Raw genomic sequence first — 16,979 nt, forward strand, 5'->3', positions numbered from 1 at the left:
CTCTGAGTTCCAGGCAAACTCAGCTCTCCGGAAAGGACCTGATGGGCTATTTCCTACTAAGGTGTGAATGACTGAGATGACAAGGTGCCGGCTCTTAGAGGGCAAACCAGCCTCTTTGGAATCTTATCCAAACACTCCAAACTCCGGCTTACTGGGGGCTGAGGGTGTGTGTGTGAGGAGGGGCCTCTAGGGTGAGATAGAATCAGTTCCAAACAGCATCCTTGATGTCTCTGTCCCTCAGGAAGCCATGAGTCCAGCCCCAAGACTCCCCTGCCAAGTGATGAGCCCAGCAGGCTGGGTCAACGCACATACCGAGGCACACCATGAGATCGCCCATCCGTGCGAATAAAGTATCTCTCACCCATTATATTAAAATGTAAACTGACCAGTTTTTCCCCTATACGTAATGTTAAAGTAGAATGACTATCGATGAAGAAGAAAAGCAGTAGCTGTTTCTGTGAGGTCTTTTCTTCCCCCCTTTAAATGCCTGCATATGGAATGTCATCAAAATTGATAGTACTTGAGGGTATGTAATAATTCTGCATTCTTGAAACTTCTCCCGTGCTTTTTTGCAAATCTCAGCATGAAAAGCGGACAAGGGAAAACTCCTATTTTTAAATTAGTATGGCTAATACAATGTAAATGGATTTGTAGATCTTTTTGACTCTGAGAATTTGTTTATAAGGGCCAGAGAAGACCCAGTAATGAGAGATAAAAATACTCTCTATAGTTTTTTTAAACTATATCTTAATAACTAAGATTGTAGAGTGCTTCAGAGCTGATTGGAATAAAGAAACCAACATTTATTGAAAGCCAGTCATAGTTAAGTTGAGTGGTTTGATAAAACCGCTAACGTCTCCACCATGTCTCAGAGAGCTAGAGACCCCTCATCAGCTTCTAGCAAGAGGTCTCCGTGAGGAAGCCGAGAGAAAGAGGCTGCGCTGTAAAATTAAAATCCCAGACACGTAAACCAAGGAAACACGGGTTCTGAATTTTCTTTTCTGCTCCTGACATTTTGTATTTGTACTCACCTGGAGTTAGTAACCTGAGTCAAATATGAAATGAAACCACTTCCTAAGTCAACACATGTACTGTATAAGGTTCGGACAGAAGGGACTTTATCCACCAATCGCCCATCAATCCGCGTGCTGTGCAAGGTCGAGGCAGAGTAACCACTCTGTGCACTCTTGCAGCTTCAGAGTGTAAACGGCCCCTGACCGAGGTCACACAGAGATTCTCGGACATGCAGGATGGCACGGCCCGTGTGGGCAATGTTGGGCATATCTGCTCAGCTCGAAGGTGTGGTACCCTGGCTAGATCAGCGATTTCGTCGCCTGGGACAAACCCAACCGAATGAATGCACGTGAGGGCGGGCACCCAGAGACATGCGCGAGCATGTTCATCACAGCGGGATTTGAGTCAGGTCCAAGCAGAAGAATGGAGAAATCATACAGCAGAACAGCGTACAACAGCAGAAATGAACAAACCGCGGCAACGCACAGCAACTTGGCTGCATCTCCAAGCGCACCGTGAAAGGAAATCGCGCACGCGGCGGTGTGAGTTACAGAGTTCAGAAGCGCAGAACCAGCCCGTGGGGTTAGAGGTCAGGAGAGAAGGGGACCCTTGAGAGGAAGGCGGATTGCGCTGACTACATTGTCCTTGATGCTTGGCATCTGGGGCCTTGATCCTGGAGAGACTGCGGGCCCAGGGCCGGCGGGTTCCCAGAGATGGGGAACGACTCCGCTGCAAGCGCACCTTGACACACAAACCAAGCAGCTCAGTGCCCTCACTCTCAATTCTCCCCTTTATCAAAGTCCCACCGGCCCTAACCCACCCCAGCACCAGGCAGCTAGAGCCCACCCGCGCAGCCCGAGCCCAAACTATGCAGTCCAGCCCCAAGCTGACCTAGTGCACCTGCCGTGTCCTGCCTGTTCCTCCCTGCAAGAGCCCAAATAAAGGCCCCGGTAAAGGCCCCACCACCTCTGCCCTCTCCTCCTCTGCTTGCTGGCCCACCTGGGTGCTTCCCAGGTCCCACGCAATGTGGCGTGTCATCGTGTGCCTCCTGTCGCTGGAGATCTGTGCCTATAAACCTCCTTCATGACACTCACGTCCACGTCAGCTGCCTTGGGAGGCCGGATTAGAGCAAATCCCCAGTTCATTCTTAACACAAGGGCTGTGAGTGGGAGTGGCTTGGGCAGAGGAGGGCTTCTGGGAGGCTGCCTACCTGCCATGTCTTGACGGGTGGTCACGCAGGGGTATGGATTTGGGGATAATGCACTGACTTGTACACATAACTTGTGTGCTTTGCTGCGTGTATGTTATACTTTAACAGAAATCAGTACAAAGTAGCAAGAAAACACACTGAACATTGGTAATCATTTCCTGTCTTTCCCCTCCCACCCCTACCCTCCAACCAGGATTAGTCAGCTTGAAGCTGGTCGGGGCCCTCTGCCACCCAGCATCTCCACTCCCCTAACTGTGCTGGGTGTGCCCGAGGGATTCAGAGGACCTAGTGAGCCCCTGCCCTTCCTGTTCTCCTACACCCAGCCACACTCAAACCCCCAAGTCCAAGTAAGAAGCGTCCTGTCTACTCTCTCATGTGGGGACACGTCAGTCCTTGGTTCAAGGCGCCCAATGGCAAAGGTGGTGCCGAATAAATTTTTCAAAGATCCACAGGTAGGTTCGTAGAATCCATGGCAAGGAGAAAACGCCAGACCGGCACCAACAGATGTTTGAGAACTAATCGTCCTTCTGTTACTGACCTCAAGGGTAATTGTATTGTGGTTAGGGAACATGATCTCTATATTACTTCAATGGTGAGAAGTGTTTTGACACTTGCTTAATGACCCAGTATATGGTCAATTTGTGTAAATACCCCTTGTGTTCAGATACATCCTAAATCCATTACGGGCAGTGTTCTCTATATGACCATTGGCATGAGTGCACTAATCACTTTATCCAACTCTGTACTTAGATTCACTACTCATGTTTAGCAAGATAATGACTAAATACCAGTATTTCTAGCAACAAACAGAAAATGAAATTAAAAGAAAAGTACCACTTAAAATAGCATCAAAAAAATCAAGTACCTGGAAATATAGCTAATAAAATATATGCAAAACCTCTATACAAAAAAAAATTTAACATTATTAACAGAAATGTTTAAAAAACTAACGGAATGAATGTATCACGTTCATTGAGTGGACTCAATATTGTAATGATAGTCGTTTTTCGCTGACTGATTTTTTAAATCAATCCCAATCCCAATAAATATTCCATAGAAAGGGTGTGCGTTTGTGTGTGTGTATGCACTTGCGTGTGTGTGAAGCTAGGCAGGCTGAAACAGATCTTTGCAGGTACTGACATTTGACGTATGACAGGTGACAAGGCATCAGTGGGGAGATGATAGAATATTTTAAAAAGGTAGCAGCAATTGAATATATGAAAAAAATTAAAGAAAGAAAGATGAGGAGAGAGAGAGAAGGAAGCAGGGAGGGAGGGAGGGAAGGAGGGATGGAGGGAGGAAAGAAAGAAAGAGAGAAAGAAAGAAAGAAAGAAAGAAAGAAAGAAAGAAAGAAAGAAAGAAAGACAGAAAAAAAAGGAAGAAAGAAAGAAAGAAAAAGAAAGGAAGGAAGGAAGGAAGAAAGAGGGAAAGGAAGAAAGGAAGGAAAATATTCCTTACCTCACACTATACCAAAAAATCAATGCCAAGGGTATTTAAGATCTATGAAAGCAATATGAAAAATAAAATGAAATAAATTTTAGAAGAAAATGTAGGAGAATTTTCCATGAGTTTGGGGTAGGGAAGAAGTTTTTAAAGAAGAAAAAGAAAGCATTTACTATAAAGGGAGTGACTAATAAATCTACTACTTTAAAAATAATCATTTCTCTTTATTCCCAAGACAACATTAAGACAGTTAAAAAGACAAGCCCCACAACCGAAAGAGAATTGAAAGGCATACAATGGACAGACGGTTATCGTGTTTGTGTATAACTTTTACAAAGCACATTAAAAGCACATTAAAAAAACCCAAGCAAACAATTTGAATAAACACTTTAAAAGAGGAAATCGAAATGGCTTATACATGCATAAAAAGGTGTTAAATACAAACTTACAAGCTTAAAACATAATGAGATCTCTCCCACTCACATTGCCAAAAACTTTGAAAATTCTGCAATTCAAAGTGTTGCCAAGAACGTAGACCCACTGGGCTTCTCTCACTCCTGGGGGGATTACAAACTGGGAAAACTACTTTGCAAAATAGGTTGGTGATCATTATTCAAGTTCAGTTGTTTAAGAATGTCGACCCAGCAACCTTCTCCTAGAGAAGCGTATTCCCATTTTACATCCTGACATCTATAGGAATGCTGGAGGTACCTTTCTCGGTGAGCCCCAAAAATCAGCGACAGCAGAATGGGGACATAAATCGTGATATATCCACCCAATGGAATACTATATAGTAACGAACATGGACACGTTGTTGCTGCATTCACAGCATGGATGAAGCTACAAATCATAAGTTGAGCAAGAGAAGCCGGATTCAGAAGACGACGTTTCAACTTTAGTTCATTTATGGAAATCTCAAAATCAGGCTGAAGCAAACTGTACTGCTTAGGAATAGAGCAGAAGGGTAAAACCACAGAGGAAAGCAAGGAAATTTTCGCAAAGTTAGAAGAGTTGTAACCTGTGGGGAGACAAGAGGAAGGGGCTGTGACCGGGGGAGTCACATGGAGCAGAGGCAGCTTCCTGTGCACGGCAGACTTGCTGTCTTGACCTGGGTCCCACGGTGCATGCTTTATAATTAACTGTTCAATTCACCTTATGACCTGTGCACTGTATTTCACAATAAAGCAAAAGAAGTGATGTCAAGTCATCTGCCAGATTAACATAGCTCAAAATGCCTGGTAAGTTGTTGTAATTATAGTTGCAAAGTCAAGTTGAGAAGTCCTTGAAGAGGCTCCTAGTGCAGGAACTGTGGGCAGACGTACATCCCAAGGACGGGAGGGAGCGAGGAGCCTCCCATTGCCCGGGTCCAGCTCGATGGTCACCCAGTGGTCACGTCCTCTCCACGACCTCCTGTGACACACAGGAGGCTGGTCCCCGGCCGGAATGCCGTGTGGCAGATGCAGCCATGACAACAGCGTGCAGGAATCGGGGCGAAGGCTGGTCCTTAAGGGGCTGGGCCAGCCCTGGCAGGGTGGCCTGAAGACGTGAGGACAGACCCTGTCCCCTGAGTGTCCCCCAGGGTTGGGAGTGCTGTGCAGTAGCAGCTGGAATTTTACAGTCCTCTTGATTTTGTTCAGAAGTTTCTAGTCGGATAAAACAGGTTACAGGGGAGACAAGCTTGCCACGCACTTGTTGCATTCAGTGATGGTACAGACTAATGAATTTAGCATTCTTATAAGAGTATGAAGACCTAGACTCGTCTTGAAGAACTGCCAGCCTTGAGTCCGGGTCGTCTGAAACACCAGGTCGCCATGTGAAAAGCTGAGCACCCCCGGCTGTGCTCCCCAGAGCAAAATAGACTTCTAGAAAAGGAACTGGAAAAAGCAAAAATCAGATGCTCAAAACAAGGTGAATTAACGAAAGAAGGAGCTATAAGGACAGAGTCGTTGAAGGTGAATCTGATTCTAAATAGGACACACGTGAGAGTGAGCACACCCACCCCGTCCCTCGTCAGCGGACCAGTCTAGGGCCACAAGGAGAGCGTCACCCCGAGAACACACAGCGTGCACCCCTTTCTTCCAACCTGAAGTCCTAGAGGCACCACCTCTTCACCCCCTCCCCTCAGGGGAATATATGGATGCCACCAACACTGCTTCCCTCCAAGTCCTCCTGGCCGGCTCGCCCTACAAGCATAAGGGGACTGTCGGTCCTCTAAGGGGTTTCCTCATGACCGAATTATTCGTCCTGCTCACACAGCCTGAAAGTGGACGTGAGCTCCTCTCAGACTTGTCCCCACCTTCAAATTGCTGATTATTGGACACCCAGAACATCCACAAAAATCTTGATTTTTTTTCCTCTCTTCAAAAGTAATTTTGAATTCGCTTGTTTTCCGATTCAGTTTAAGAAATTAAATAAGTGAATTGTTATACTTTTGATCAACTTGAAGCTTGGTGGGGTTGAGGTCTCACAGTGGTGTTTTGTAAATATGCTCAATGGGATTATTATGAGCACATTATCTCCATGTTGGAGTGCACTCTAGATAACAAGCTCTTTTATTTTAGAGATTCAGTCTCTAAACATAAACAAAATTTATGATAGTCCATGAGCATGGAAACATTTTAAACTTAAACAGTAATTTTTGTATACCAGGTGGTGTATTTACTATAGTTAAAAGAGAAATGTGGGTGCTTCCCTGGTGGTGCAGTGGTTAATAATCCGCCTGGCAATGCAGGAGACACAGGTTCGAGCCCTGGTCTGGGGAGATCCCACATGCCGCAGAGCAACTAACCCCATGGGCCATAACTACTGAGCCCACGCGCCTACAGCACGTGCTCCGCAACAAGGGAAGCCACCGCAATCGGAAACCAGCGCACCTACCTTGATCCCCACAGGATTGGAAGGGACACCATTCAGCCCGTAACAGGATCGCAATGTCTCAAGACAGTTCCTGCACAGGTAGGCATAGCCTTGTCTTGCTAACTTAAAAAGCTGTTCCCCAATATACTTTCTATCAAACTGCTTGAACTGCTTTCCTTTGAAGTATATAGCATTACTGAGGACCCGTTTTGTCAATAAATCAACTGACTTGGCAGGCAATACCTCTACATTTTGTCTTTTTTTAAAAAAAGAAAGAGAATAGGTCTAAGTAATATTAAACCACACAAGCTGGGATAATACACAGAGGAACACACCATGAGCTGAGGGCCACCTTCTCAAACTGTGTTACGGTCGCTATGCCTGGAAGCCAAGTTAACATACGTGGGCCGCTGCCATGAAGCCCTGATCCCTGCGTTTTCACAGCGTGCTTGAAAGTATTGACAAGTTGGAGTTTGGGCCGTTGTCTCTGCAAGAGGCAAATTGTAATCCTTTGAAAAAGAAGTTAGGGATGAACAGAAGAACCACATTAAATAGTTCATGAAATAGAGAAATGTCTATAAAATAAACGGGCAGGTTGGGGACGGTGAGAGAGTCCCTGCACCTGGCTTTAGGAAGAAAGCTTTTCGGGACAGAATGATGAGAACTGTGCCACGGCAGGTGTAGAGGAATACAGCGGGATTGGGAGGAAAAGGCACTCGTGTGGGACTGGGGTGGCAGTGAGGACCCTCGTGGAAGGCAGGGTGTCTGGGCTGAGACTCACCGGGACCTATCCTGTCCCAGGCATTGCCCTCAGGGCCAGAGATGCATAGAGCTAGTTAATCCACCCTAAAGGACCCGTGGGAGGTGGGTCCTACCTTGATCTCCACAGGACACAGAGTAAGGAGGGTTCTCACAGCCCCTACGGAAGGAGTGTCAGAAGCAGGAGTCATTGCCACTCGTAATGTCAGATCATACTGGGGCAAGTTTCTTTTATTTATTTATTTATTTTCATTTTTACGTCCCCAGCATCTGGGCCAAAGTCAACATTCAAAGTGTTCGTTAAATTAAGCTTTAAAAAAGGAGGGATTGGGCTTCCCTGGTGGCGCAGTTGTTGAGAGTCCATCTGCCGATACAGGGGACACAGGTTTGTGCCCCGGTCCGGGAGGATCCCACATGCCGGGGAGCGGCTGGGCCCATGAGCCATGGCCGCTGAGCCTGCGTGTCCGGAGTCTGTGCTCCGCAACGGGAGAGGCCACAACAGCGAGAGGCCCGCGTACCGCAGAAAAAAAAAACAAAGAAGAACAGATACCCATGCCAAGTTAATGGGTGTAACCAGCCAACAGGACTGAGCTTACAAAGGAGATTAAAGATTCATTTTTGGATAGTAGTTACACTGGTAAAGATCTATGAAAATGGTCACCATTGAAAGGGCAGGTAAAATGCTCCAAGCCTGACCTTGCATTTCTAGTCTCTATGGGGAGGAAAGTCTGCCGAGGAACAGGATGCTAGTGGAGGGATTGTGCCGAATGAAGAAAATGAACGGGTGGTCGGCGGTGAAATACTCCTCTGTCGGCTGGAAGGCCGTTCCGACTATGGCGACCGCGGTGGCAGCCGCCGCCTCAGTGCCCTCCTCGTTCACCTCCACGAAGGACTTGTGGACCACCTTCGATACAGAGAGGCCTCCGGCTCCTGATATGCCGGACAGGTCAGCCTTGCCACTGAAGAGATCCTGCATACCCAGGGAGGCCAGCAGAGTGCTGAGCTCGTAGCTCTCCTCCAGCTTAAACCTGGGCAGCTGGACATTGACCTCAAGGAGATCCAGATTCTCGGGTCTGGTCCACTCACGCAGCTTTTCCAAAGTCAGCTGTTGCTCAATCTGGATTCGGAATGGGCAAAAACAAGAGCTGAAATCATTTTATAGAAGGAAGTTAATGAAGCATTGTTGGAATGAACGGGCTCCCTAGCTTCCTTCACGTTTTGTACCAACACAGATTCCATTTGGAGCATTTCATTTCTTTCTGGCTATTGGTGATAATGAACAGAGCTGCGTTCCCAGCCACCAAGGGCCCATCCACCCAGGACTCACCAGGCCCCTGCCACATGGGTCACGGGCCGTCCTGGCTAAAATTGCCCTAATTGGTCGCGTGATGCAAGAGGGTGCTTTAAAGCTTTCTTCCATTATTTCATTCTGTTTATTCTGAACCCCAGTGATCACTGTGTTTATCTGGGAACCTCACACAGCGGAAGTTATCTCTGATAGATGTAGCCCATTGGTAAACACAGAAATGGCCCTAGTTCCTCATCTAAAATGGGATAACAGTAGCACATACTTGGAGCGCTGTAAGTGCTGAATGAGTCACCCTACACAAGTGCTGTGTAAGGTCAGCTACTGTCATTACTATTATCACTGCTACTGCACTGGAACAGACGCACATTCCACTTTTCTACTGGTGCTGGTCATTCCAGACTTTCTTTTTGATAATCAGGAACGGACAAGTATGCAAATACAATTGAAAGAAGGAACACAGTGGTTTTAACTTACGCTCTAGAGCTGCAAATGGCTAATATTAAACGCCATCCAACAGCAAGTTAGGTCAGGGATGGGGGAGGGGAAAAGCCCACAACAGGCCAGAGACACTGAAGCAAAACCTCACTCTTCACAGTTTTGCCTCTTCCTGGCCCTGGCAAGAGATACGATTGCCTTTGAATTACAATAAGAGAAACCGCAGACAAAGTTCAGGTTAGGCAGCGGGCTTCTCTCTCAGGCTAACGGGCCACGTGGATCTTTTCCTGTCATGTAGCAGTTGGACATTTAATGCACAACCTACGTGAACTGGGGTGACAATGACCAGATTTTACAGCACATGGCGAAACTATAATGGTCGAGGGTTTTTAATTTTAAAAAACTGTTTTAATGAAACAGTCCCCATTTATGGCACGGGCCTCCAAAGCTCATCTAAGGGAGTCTCCACGAGCTGCCCCTGGCCAGCGTTCCACTCGGTCTGTACCTTAGATGTTCCCGCCATGTTGTGCACCGATAGTAGCTGAACATTTAAATGTGGGCCTTCCATAAAAAGGAACGAAACTGAGTTATCTGTAATGAGGTGGATGGACCTAGAGTCTGTCATACAGAGTGAAATAAGTCAGAGAGAGAAACACAAATACCGTATGCTAAGGCATATGTATGGAATCTAAAAAAGCGGTACTGATGAACCTAGGGGCAGGCCAGGAATAAAGACGCAGACCTACTAGAGAAGGGACTTGAGGACTCGGGGAGGGGGAAGGGTAAGCTGGGATGAAGTGAGAGAGTGGCATTGGTAGCGTGGCATATACGCTACCGAACGTAAACTAGATAGCAAGTGGGAAGCAGCTGCATAGCACAGGGAGATCAGCTCGGTGCTTTGTGACCACGTAGAGGGGTGGGATAGGGAGGGTGAGAGGGAGACGCAAGAGGGAGGAGATACGGGGATATATGTATACGTATAGCTGATTCACTTTGTTATACAGCAGCAACTAACACAACATGAAGCAATTATACTGCAATAAAGATATTAAAAAACGTACAATAAAAAAATAAATAAAATAAAATTATATGCACAGGAAAAAAGAAGTTCTCATCACAAGAAAAAAAATTATAACTGTGTGGTGATGGATGTTAACTAGACTTATTATGGTAACCCTTTCACATCATATGCAGTTATAGAATCATTATGTTGTACTCCTGAAACTAACATAATGTTACATGTCATTATACCTCGATAATAAAAGTCCCTATAAACATAAATAAATAAATGTGGAGCTTCGCACTGGCACACGTGGATGGGCTACTTTACAAAGGAGTGACGGGAAACTGGGAAGGAACACCGGGTCACCTCACTAAACAAAGAACAAGCCCCTATACCCGACACACACACACACACACACACACACACACACACACAGGGTCCGCGCGTCACTCGGGGTGGGGAGGCGCACCTTCCTCAGCCCCGTGGACTCGTCCAGGATGTCATCCGGCAGCAGGATGACCATGCTGAGGTCCTTTCCCTCGTAGGGCAGTTCCAGCACCTGGCACTTAAGGTCCTTGATGTGGCCAAGCCGAAACCTCTTCTTCTGATACATCATTTTCACTAGTTTTGTGTCTTTCTGAACAATTAAAACACAGATCACTAACACTGTTGTCAGCGTGGCTTTAGAGCACACAGTCTTCTAGAAGGTCACCTGCCCTCACCTTATTCAGTCTGAAAGCTGCATCTTCTGTGGCCTCCATCATGAATTTCTCCTGCCAGTTTCCCTTGAAATAGATGGCATTCACCAGCACCAGCTTAGTCATGCTATCAACCCCACCTGAGGCCAACAGCTCTGGAATTTTCCCTAAAAAGACAAAGTTAGCTTTTTAAAAATCCACCTATCAGAATTCCACATTTGAACTGACCTTTGCTTAGCAATGAAATGCCACTCAAATTCTTCCTTCTATTTAATTTCCTTTAACATGGTACTAGGTCAGCCAAGCCCCCGGGGTGCTTCTACTTTAAATAAACCAGCTTGAGGGGCAGATCAGGGGGACACAATCTGCCCCCAAAGGGCCGATGCTTCAAAACAAGTCAATTGTTTAAAGGCTAAAACCAGGAAAACTCTTCTTTTCTGGAACGTGGGATAAGTAGTGGCCTCATTTTGTGACTGGCCATTCTTTTTCAGGAAAAGAACAATTTCTTAACCAAAATGTTTTGTCACTAATAAATAGCTCCCTTTTTCAAATCTTCCAAGTTAGATGCCTGACTCTCACAGGAAAGCTTTTGACAAATATCCAAAAGGTAGGACAGTTCCTCCCCTGAAACACAGGCCCCACTCATGACGTGGCATGGCCGTGACAGTCCCTGATGGAAGGAACACAGGTGTCCTGTGGGTGCCTCAACCGTTCCGTGACTACGACAGTAACACAAACCAGAAAGAGAGCCTGAGGAGACGCAGCCCCACCTCCCGACCCTGGTTTCTTAGACAAGATGCTGGCGAAAAGTATTTATGGCCACAGCAGCTTGTAAATATTGATTCACAAGATTTTCATCTCTTTTAGTCTTCGTTCAATGTTAGTTTTCATTTTAAAATGTAGTTTGGGGAACTTATGGGTAGAAAACATTTAGCATCTTCAGTTAAATCATGTTTACATTTCCACTTTGAGGAATTCCTACATTTGAAAGCTCTCTGGGGACATCCCCCCGTGGTGCAGTGGTTAAGAATCCGCCTGCCAATGCAGGGAATAAGGGTTCGAGCCCTGGTCCGGAAAGATCACACATGCCACGGAGCAACTAAGCCCGTGCGCCACAACTACTGAGCTCGCCCGCCTAGAGCCCGTGCTCTGCAACAAGAGAAGCCACCGCAATGAGAAGCCCACGCACCTCAACGAAGAGTAGCCCCCACTCACCTCAAGTAGAGAAAGCCTGCGCGCAGCAACGAAGACCCAACGCAGCCAAAAATAAATATATAAAATAAACAAATTTATTTAAAACGGAAGGAAGGAAGGAAAGAAAGAAAAAAGAAAGGAAGGAAGGAAGGAAAGAAGGAAGAAAGAAGAAAGGAAGGCCTGGCCCTGTCTGGCCCTGGGCAGTTGGGCAGTGCAAGGTGGACCCCAGGGTCAGGCTGAGGGGCTAGGGAAGGGGAGAGGGAGTCACCTGCAAGGGGCAGGCGGGTGGACGAAAGGAAGCATCAGTGTGTACGATCAGGGCTGCCCTCGCTCACCTTCCGTCTGCCCTTTGACCCACTCGTTTATGGTCTTCCTTGCGTCTTCGGCGGCCTGCAGAAAATCCACACTGGCCAGTTCAGCACCGTACATTTTCTGAGTTGAAGCTAAGAACTCCTGTTTAAGGAAAAAAAAAAGGAAATGTGAGTAACTCCTACTCCATACAGAAATGGTTTTGTAAAATCCTGAAAAGCAACAGAAATTGTCCCAAAAGGCATATTTCATTGTAACAAAAAAAATTCTAACCCTTCTACATTTTTTACTATAGTGAAAAACACACAGCATTCAACTGACGACCTTAAGCACTTTTAAGTGTACAGTTGAGTAGTTTCAGTGTTGTATAAAATTTACCAACTCCTGGGGACTTCCCTGGCGCTCCCGTGGTTAAGACTCTGTGCTTCCACTGCAGGGGGCAGGGGTTCAATCCCTGGTCAGGGAACTAAGATCCCACATGCCACGCGGCACAGCCCAAATAAAATAAAACAAAATTTACCAATTCTTTTCTACCCCTTGACTAACATTTTCATAAACAAGCAAATACTGATTGTACTTGAAAGTGAATCATGGAATTCACTCTTGCTTTAGCAAAACAGCCAGGGTCAATCTTTTCACTGTGGAGACTAGAAAATGAAATCACATCCATTTCCGGGAAAACTGTCTGTCGTGTTTTCATTCTGGATGATTTTGCTGAATGTTTATAAAACTTAAAGCTGACTTCTGTGACTTGATTTTGTTGGAAAAGAGTCTGCATTGTCTAGTGAGTTTTGGAACACGAAGAGCAAAGTACTTACAGGGAGGAAATCATAGCTTTTCTCTCCATATAACCTGTTAGCAAGTTTCAGAATGTAGGGAGCTCCATGTTTGTTGATATCAGCATTCAAACTCTGAAATCCCGAATGAATCTCCTCAACCTCTTTGAAATAGAGAGCCTAAAAGAAAGAACACATTATTTCTATAACCATTTCTTTTGAAATTATAAGCTGGTTCCTTGGCATTTGCTTCCATCAAATCAAATTAATATTACTAATTATTGATGATCCCCAGCCATCTTCATATTCCATTTTTCATTGGAGAACAAGTAATAGAAAATCCAAAATGTATGTCTTGGTGAAACATAATAAGGACATTGGAAACTGTTTTCCCATCCCTTTTTTGGTATAATTAGAGTTCCACAAATAGGAGTGGTTAACAAGCTAAATATTTACACAAGTCTGCTTTTTTCCCCAAAATCAGAAGTGGTAAGTTCATATGTATATTCTATACAAATATAATTTTACTGAAAGTTCTCAGAAATAAACAGTAAAGGTAAGAAGCATCAGCTATGTAAGAACACAGAGATGGTACAGATTGAGAGGTTTTTATTTCTTTTCCTTGCAGTACTGGCATCAGTAACTCACTTACTTAAAAATAATTTCCTTAAACTTAACATGGGGCAAAGTTGAATTCCCATACATCAGTTACATCTAGAGGCCCCTTATGGTTTTATGAGGCCTGGGCTGGTTCCTTGCTTTTAAGGCACAAGGAAGAACCGCCACCGTGTACAAAGGCCACTTACTCACTGAGATGTGGAATGTGCGTGGGGGTGCTGTGACGGATCTCTTTACTGGAAACGGGGGTAAAAACTTAAGACTGTTCTTTTCTGAGCTTATAAAGTTCCTGGAAAGCCTCAAAACACAAGCTCAGCTTACCTTGCAGGGGACGACTAACAATGACTAGTACCGGGGTTCTTTTTAAAGTGGATTTTTAAAAACTTTCAAACGCTTTTGTATCTGCAGTGATGAAAAAGGTTGGTTTTTCCTAAAGTACAGAAATAGAAGCTTTGCAGCTGGAACAGGCCCATAAACGTGAATCCGGGCTGGACCTTCCCTGGCTCTAAGTGCAGCGCAATCTGTGACCCGTGTGTTAGAAAGACCTTCACTTTCACCCCTCTTTTCAAGGAAAGCCAGAGTTCCCCACTCAGCATAAAGCACGCCCCGCACACAGGTGCCCTCCACACCCACCAAGGACAGGCAGGACCCTCAGCATCCCCGCCCCCTCTCCCTGCAGGGTCCTACTGCTCACACGGGAACGGGGGTCACAGCCCACCAGGGCACACCTGGTGCCAGGCCCAGGGGTAGGAACACGGACTCACAGGCTCTCGTGTCCCCTTGACTTCTCGACTAGGTGTCATTATGCTCAAAAGTACCAAGACACAGCCGACATTACGGGAGTCGCTGAGCATCACAGGCAAAGCGGAAACTGGACAGTCCTGGGCGGGGGAGGGCGTGGCTTACAGGAAAGCCTTGCAGACTCCTTGCGGGAACGGAAGCAGCGCAAGGCAGGGGGTTGTAGGCTTTCTTCCTGCTCTGTCCTCAGTCCCACTAAAAGCAAAGCCTGGCACATCGCAGGTGCTCAGTAAAGACTGGGTCATGAATGACAGCCTGCATCCCAGTGGATTTTTCCTGGGGCTTTTTCTGAAAGTCTGACTTCATGAAGTATAATGTATAATATAACACACAATGCTGAACACCGAAATACAGTTTTGTACAAACGCGCTGCAAGAGCTCAAAGGCACAACTTTCTGGTACGGTCTGTGCGGTAGGCACCAGCTGGGAGAGCTAGTTTCTGCTCACCTTGGACATCTGCGCCGCGGTATTGCCTCTGGTCCCCAGAAAGACCATGGCCAGCGCTGATGAAATGCTGAAGGGGGAGATGAAGATGTTGCCAGCAGGATCGCTCTTGTTCAGGGCGCCGAACAGGTCCAAGGCGAAGCGGGTGTTTGCCGCGCTCAACTGCTCCATGGTGAGGCTGCAACACAGAGCAGAGCCCTGAGCTGCCCCCTGCCACACCAGCCAATCGACAACGCCACTTCCCCATCTCCTCCTCAACTCACGCCAGCCACCTTGAAATACCCTGCAACGAACTTGTACTTTCTCTCTCCCTCTCTGTCTCTCTCTGTCTCTCTCTCGCGGAGGGCAAGAACACTCCATGTGCACTACTGTGGGAGCTTGGGGCGACTGGCCAAGGCTTCAGCAGTGACATGGGATCAGGACTCCGTGTCCTAAAGGGCCCTGGCCGTGCAGACAGGTGCATCTGGGCCCTTCCCTACCACACGTGGGAGCGCACACTTCCCACCCTCCGTTCAAGTCTCTGATTCATTTGAGCCATGAATCCACTGCCCACTTTTACCTGAAAAAGAATGTTTCTATTAGAAAGTCATAGCTACCTGCTACTCATTAAAGCAAATTCCCGCAAAAGAGACAGAAGTATCCTCGTTTTTGAGATTCACTTGCTGGTGTTTAGAGAGGTCCCCAGTCTCACAGCTGGTGAAGGATCTGAGAGTGGGAAGCCAACACAGGCCCCGGGGTCAGGTAGGGCAGCCCGACAAGGAGAAGGTGACAAGTATCCTCTGTCACTCCCGCGGGCACGGAGGGGCTGCAGGTGAAGCACCTGGCCTTGCGCTCAGCTCAGCCAAGCACTCTCCCCACCTGACCTCGACTCTCAGCCCACATACAATCGAGCAAGAGGAACAGTCGTGCTGGCTGCCCAGCGTGTAAGTGCTAAGTTGAATTATTACTGTTGCTGCTGATAAATAATCTCTAGGATCGCACTGGCCTCCCTTCCCTGCCTCCAGCCGCAGAAAGGAGAAGCCGCTCCGCCGGGGCTGCCTGGAAACCCTCACAGAGAGAGAAACATTCAGGACTCCGGCTTCGGCTTCCGCTTCCGCCTTCAGGCCCCAGGGAACGACCTCCGTCTGCCGCAGGCCGCCCGGTTTGGTCTCCCGGGACGCAGCGCCGGGGACTCCGGGTGGGGCGCAGGGCAGGTGGCGGTAACCACCGGACTCAGGGACCCCGCGAGGCGCACGGCGGGGCGGGGTGCCCATCGGACGCGGGGACCCCGCGGGGCGCACGACGGGGCGCGGTGACCACCGGACGCGGGCACCCCGCGGAGCGCACGGCGGCGCGGGGTGACCACCGGACGCGGGACCCCGAGGGGTGCTCGCGGATCGGAGCCTCTCCCGCCCGGCCCAGATCGCTACCCGGCCTTACCCGCTGCTGGGCTGTCTGGGCGAGGTGCGTGGTCTGGGCAGAGCGCAGAGCGCGGCCCTTATAGGCAGAAGGGAGTGTCCCCGGAAGGCGGGGCGGCGCGGGTGGGCGGGGCACAGGGCGGGCCAGCGCGGCTCCAGGCAGCGCGTTCCTGGGGGCCCAGCACCTCTCTGAGTTCCAGGCAAACTCAGCTCTCCGGAAAGGACCTGATGGGCTATTTCCTACTAAGGTGTGAATGACTGAGATGACAAGGTGCCGGCTCTTAGAGGGCAAACCAGCCTCTTTGGAATCTTATCCAAACACTCCAAACTCCGGCTTACTGGGGGCTGAGGGTGTGTGTGTGAGGAGGGGCCTCTAGGGTGAGATAGAATCAGTTCCAAACAGCATCCTTGATGTCTCTGTCCCTCAGGAAGCCATGAGTCCAGCCCCAAGACTCCCCTGCCAAGTGATGAGCCCAGCAGGCTGGGTCAACGCACATACCGAGGCACACCATGAGATCGCCCATCCGTGCGAATAAAGTATCTCTCACCCATTATATTAAAATGTAAACTGACCAGTTTTTCCCCTATACGTAATGTTAAAGTAGAATGACTATCGATGAAGAAGAAAAGCAGTAGCTGTTTCTGTGAGGTCTTTTCTTCCCCCCTTTAAATGCCTGCATATGGAATGTCATCAAAATTGATAGTACTTGAGGGTA

General features: G+C 47.6%; 1 protein-coding gene across 2 annotated transcripts; it reads right to left on the minus strand.

The window, feature by feature from the left end:
• Nucleotides 1-7,492: 7,492 nt before the first annotated feature.
• On the minus strand, nt 7,493-16,354 carry LOC132432875 (leukocyte elastase inhibitor-like). Of its 2 annotated transcripts, XM_060023734.1 has the most exons (8): nt 16,286-16,320; nt 15,463-15,571; nt 14,870-15,044; nt 13,049-13,186; nt 12,257-12,374; nt 10,752-10,894; nt 10,499-10,666; nt 7,493-8,399 (listed from the first exon to the last, which is right to left on the minus strand). In XM_060023734.1, exons 2-8 carry the CDS (start codon nt 15,471-15,473, stop codon nt 7,995-7,997), a joined length of 1,158 nt encoding a protein of 385 aa, XP_059879717.1. In that variant the 5' UTR covers nt 15,474-15,571; nt 16,286-16,320; the 3' UTR covers nt 7,493-7,994. The 2 variants fall into 2 exon arrangements, with proteins under 2 accessions (XP_059879717.1, XP_059879718.1); XM_060023735.1 differs by lacking the exon at nt 15,463-15,571 and having other exon boundaries at nt 16,286-16,354.
• Nucleotides 16,355-16,979: the final 625 nt, after the last annotated feature.

This window comes from Delphinus delphis, chromosome 10, assembly GCF_949987515.2.
Source record: "Delphinus delphis chromosome 10, mDelDel1.2, whole genome shotgun sequence".
In the NCBI taxonomy this organism is placed as follows: Eukaryota; Metazoa; Chordata; class Mammalia; order Artiodactyla; family Delphinidae; genus Delphinus; species Delphinus delphis.

What these genes read in the sequence shown, in the direction of transcription:
- LOC132432875 (XM_060023734.1), bottom strand. An exon ending in CCGCGGCGCAGATGTCCAAG is followed by an intron (nt 13,187 to 14,869) that starts GTGAGCAGAAAC and finishes TCTTTCTTTTAG; the next exon opens with GCTCTCTATTTCAAAGAGGT. An exon ending in AAAGCTATGATTTCCTCCCT is followed by an intron (nt 12,375 to 13,048) that starts GTAAGTACTTTG and finishes TTCCTTAAACAG; the next exon opens with GAGTTCTTAGCTTCAACTCA.